The sequence below is a fragment of the Dermacentor albipictus genome, unplaced genomic scaffold (assembly GCF_038994185.2).
Source record: "Dermacentor albipictus isolate Rhodes 1998 colony unplaced genomic scaffold, USDA_Dalb.pri_finalv2 scaffold_15, whole genome shotgun sequence".
Lineage (NCBI taxonomy): Eukaryota > Metazoa > Arthropoda > Arachnida > Ixodida > Ixodidae > Dermacentor > Dermacentor albipictus.
The window spans coordinates 7,396,567-7,401,190 of record NW_027225569.1 but is presented as its reverse complement, the minus strand read 5'-3'; the positions used below and the strand labels follow the sequence as shown (position 1 = coordinate 7,401,190).

The 4,624-nt window shown below is 49.9% G+C and overlaps 1 protein-coding gene across 1 annotated transcript; it reads left to right on the top strand.

Moving 5' to 3' along the window:
- The first annotated feature begins 378 nt into the window (after positions 1-378).
- Positions 379-1,764, top strand: LOC139051899 (uncharacterized). Its single transcript, XM_070528936.1, has 2 exons — positions 379-592; positions 1,319-1,764. The coding sequence occupies exons 1-2, from the start codon at positions 379-381 to the stop codon at positions 1,762-1,764; spliced, it is 660 nt and encodes a 219-aa protein (XP_070385037.1).
- Positions 1,765-4,624: the final 2,860 nt, after the last annotated feature.

Genomic DNA, 4,624 nt, shown 5'->3' with positions numbered 1-4,624 from the left:
GGGGCAGTCTTGTACCACAGAGTGGACGGCGGAAACCAGCCAATCGGGTTTCGATCTCGCACCCTCTCTTCAGCCGAGCGGAATTATGCTCAGATTGAGCGCGAAGCCTTAGCAGTGGTATTCGGCGTGACGAAGTTTCGCGAATAGGTGCTGGGAAACCAATTTACATTGGTCACAGATCATAAGCCGCTGATGCGTCTTTTTAGTCCCGATAAACCAATACCACCCTTGGCAGCAGCAAGGATACAGCGTTGGGCACTTTTACTCGGTGGTTACAAGTATTCCATTGAGTACAAACCGGGAAAGGACATAATTGTGGCCGACGCATTGAGCCGTCTTCCCGTGCAAGCGCCACATGATGACAAGACAGTGAAGTCAATGTTGAAAGATGAACGGGAGTACGTGCTGCTAACAGACCACCTGAACACAGGGGTGGTGTCGTCGCACAATTTGGCCGAAATGACGGCACGTGATGGCACGCTCATGGCGGTTATGCGTTATCTTCGGGAAGGCTGGCCAAGGAAACTGCCGGCAACACAAGAAGCATTACGACCTATGTTCCAAAAGAAAGACGAGCTGACATGCAGCCATGGTATTGTTTATTGGGGCCATCGGGCCGTGATACCCGCCGCAGCTCCGGAATCAATGCTGCAGCTGCTGCACGATACCCATCAAGGCATGTCGGCGATGAAAAATCTAGCACGGGCACTTTTCTGGTATCCCGGACTTGACAAGGATATCCAGAATATCGTACACGCATGTGCAGTGTGCCAGCAAAACTGCAGCATGCCACCAGCGCAAGAGCCGGTTCCGTGGCCGGACACATTTGAGCGATGGTCTAGAATCCACGTTGATTTCGCAGGACCAGTCGAAGGGCGAATGTTGATGATCGTAGTGGATTCGCATACCAAATGGATAGAGGTTGTTCCGCTTAAAGTAACCAGCGCAGATAACACTGTTGAAGCGTTACGGGGCATTTTCAGCAGATTTGGGTTGCCTCGAACAGTTGTCTCCGACAACGGGGCACAGTTCACAAGTAGACAGTTCCGCCAATTCATGGAAGATAATGGCATAGTACACCCACGATCTCCTCCGTATCATCCGCAATCCAACGGGCTGGCAGAAAGGGCAGTGCGCACTGTTAAAGAAGGTCTGCGCAAAAACGTGCATGGTACCCTTGAAAGACGCTTGGCCCGATGGCTACTACGTTATCGGCGCACCCCACTCCAAAACGGAAAGACACCTGGCTTCTTGCTTCTTGGTTTCGAACCACGTACTCTGTTGGATAATGTGGTGTCACGACCTTATTCTGCTGCAGGAGCACTTCCGCGCAGACATTCGCCCGGACAACCGGTGTGGTGCAAGGACTATAGGGCAGGTGCGAGCTGGAGACCCGGAGTGATACAGAATACCAGGGGCGCCCGCCCGAGCACGGTCAAGACGGAGGATGGGGAACTATGTGAGCGTCATGAAGATCAGCTACGACACCGCGCGGATGCTCAGCAACCAACATCGCTGGACGAGGAAGGCGCTGAAAGGAACGGAGGATTAGCCCCACCAAACGAAGATGCAGACCCTCTGGCGGGCTTTTCGGGTACCAGCCCCAATTCCTCGGCTAGCGAAGAGCACGAAACGGCAGCTGCCAACACTGGAGTCCCGGAAGAGCACGACACGGGTGCTGCCAATGCTGGACCTCTGGCAGTTCCAATTCGCAGATCAAACCGGCGTCGCAAGGCGCCAGACCGTTTCCAGAGCTCCTCCTAAGGGGAAGGAATTGATGTGAAGTCAGCCGTTCACGCACGCCACGAGCGCATGCGTCAATGCCTGAGTGACATGACGTCACGACACTGTTGGCTACTTAAACGACTAACTCAATAAACGTGCGTTCATTTCTGTTCCTGCGTCCATTACTACACCATGGATTCAAGCTCTGTAGTAGATGATGCCACAGACCGCCCACTGACGCATAGATCACCTGCCCGTGCAATCTCGGATGCTTCCTTGATTTCTCTTGTCAGGTCACTGCGGTGCTGGTACAAAATGACCGTCTTATCGAACAACGGATGGCAAGGTGGTTGTGTAACACACTCTTTACAATAGCCCGCCAGATGACCGTCTGTGTGAAAAATTGCCCATTTTATTACTGTGCTCTTGGAGGCGCACATTCAAACATCTGCCCGTTTGGCTAATGTAGTACCTTCCACGCGAGAGCGGAATTTTGTACAGAACCCCCCTCCTGCAAGGCACATAGGCACGTCTGTGTTTAATTGTTGATTCAGGCTTCCGTGTTCGAGAAGGTCAGCTCTCTTTGCAGACACTCAGCAGCTCTTTCGGCACATGTATATCTTCATCTACAAATCCACAATAACGTTCGGGGGCTTCCGCACGGCCAATTCGATGTAATAAATGTTTTGTGTAGAGATTGGCTAACCTATTGATGAATAAGGGTTTCCAAATTTCTGTCTAATGGCAATGAAAATTTGAATTCAATGAATGGATCAATACGATACACATCCGAGCTCGTAGAATTCTGGTCAAACAACGTAATTTTAAACATTTTGAAAGACGTTGTCGTTATAATGCAGCGTAATTCATTCTTTGATAACGGGAGCGGAACGACATCAACATTGAGGTGAGCTTGCCGTGCTGCTTACTCGGCTGTGGTGTTGCCAGGAATGTTGCAATACCCTGGCATCCACTGGAATGCTATATCATGGTTCGCTTCTCTTGACTTTGTGACGTCTTTAAGTGTTTCGTAAAAGTCGCATTGCTGCGGCAGGCGAACAGATATGAAACTACAATGTAAACGTGTCAGTTGTCTCCCTGGCGGTTAGACCACGTACTGTCGGTGACACCTGTGCGGCGAGCACGTGATCGTGCTCGAGGTTCCGTGATTGTGACGCTAGAGGCCGCTCCGAATTTCGTGAATTATCAATTCACAAAATTTTCTTCGGGTGTACAGGTTTTAAATAGGTTCATGACGGCTACATACGCTATGCGGTAAGAATGTATACCGCCAAGAGATATGCAGTGTTTGAATAATGGGTGTAGCTCTTATGCCTGTGTAAAGAGAAAATAAAATACTGCCTCGCTGGGCGTCAGAGTCGAAGAAAAGTGGCCCGCTCGTCATAATAAGTCAATCACCTTCCCAAACCTGACCCCTATTCTCAGTGCACCGACAAGGCAATTGATAACAACAAAGCACCGTATCGCTCCCTCATTCTGTCTTTTTACCGTGCCCCCCCACCCTTCTTTTTTTTCTTTTTTGCGAAGAAACTTCCCTTTACCGCGGATTCGGTGGTACTAGGTTATTCACGTTCACCGCAAGAGCATGGTCACTTACGCGTACATAAAAGCGCGTCTAAGGAAATTGTTGCTGCCATGAAGAAGGCGTGTGCCGACGTCCGAACGCTGGCAACAGCGACATTCTTTTAATAGCTCCTTACAAGCCTGCTTAGTATTCTGTCCTTAGACCATTTGAAAAAAGAAGCACATTCTGTGCGCGCTCCTGATAAATATTTTCACACCTAAATACCCGCACCGACAAACTAGTGCAACAATGTATTGTTCCCATTCACCATCTTCTCCTTTACAGATTCTAGAACTCGGGACATTCTTCTACTGCGCAAGTATTCGGCGGTGCTGAATCCTATTGAGTGGCAAACAATCGAATTCTTGGGGGAACAGCAGTCGCGTGTCGTGGAACTGCAAGGGAGCGACTGGAAATGTTCGTAGTAGTTGCACTGCTTTTCTGTTTCCCTTCCTCGTTCGGAGGAGAGGGACCGCACTTGGTGGACAAGACGCACATGGTCGCCACATTTCGATGAAAGCGGAACGAATAATTATGCAAATACCATAGACAATGGATGCCAATGGAAGCGAACAGCCCAAACGAACGAGCCAGCACCAGTCTCCCCCCCCCCCCCCGCCCCCTTCATCTCGTTGCCGCGAATCCTCGCCACTCGCTTGCGCAAGAGTACGAACCCTTTCTCTTGGCCCCTTAGTTCAATATGGCTTGCTGCTGGGCAAGTTAGTTTAGGGCGTAGAGTGAAACTTAAAAAAAGCACAAAAAATTATGCAGATCCCACGTATACTGTGGGAATCGACGCAACCGATGCTTTCTGGTCTGGTTGCCTTGATTGACGATAATGAGCAGTGAGGTTGACGGCGAAATATTCATAATAATTGACTTTCAACGTTACCCGGCGTGCACCAAAGTTGTTTGTCTACATAGTACACAGAAAGAACGGGGAGGGGTGTTTGCTTGAGGCGTTATTGTGCACAATATTTCATACCTTACGTGAGGGTTGTGCATTGTCATTGCCTCACTAGGCATATCGCATCGTCGCCGAACCATTAACGTTCAATTGGATAGCTCGGCTGTGCGTCCCAAAACCACAATCGGATTAGGAGAAGCCCCGTAGAGGCGGACTACGGAGGGATCGTATCCCGGCCACGGCGGCCGCATTTCGATGGGGGCGAAATGCGAAAACACCGGTGTACTTGGATTTAGGTGCAGGCTAAAGAACCCCAGGTGGGTGAAATTTCCGGAGTCCTCCACTTCGGCGTGCCTCATAATCAGAAAGTGGTTTTGGCACGTAAAACCCCATAATTTAATTTTGAT

Excerpts from the sequence above, each read along its gene's own strand:
- LOC139051899 (XM_070528936.1), top strand. The coding sequence starts at position 379 with ATGTTGAAAGATGAACGGGAGTACGTGCTGCTAACAGACCACCTGAAC. Across the intron at positions 593-1,318 it reads CGAGCTGACATGCAGCCATG|GAGCACTTCCGCGCAGACAT; the intron begins GTATTGTTTATT and ends ATTCTGCTGCAG.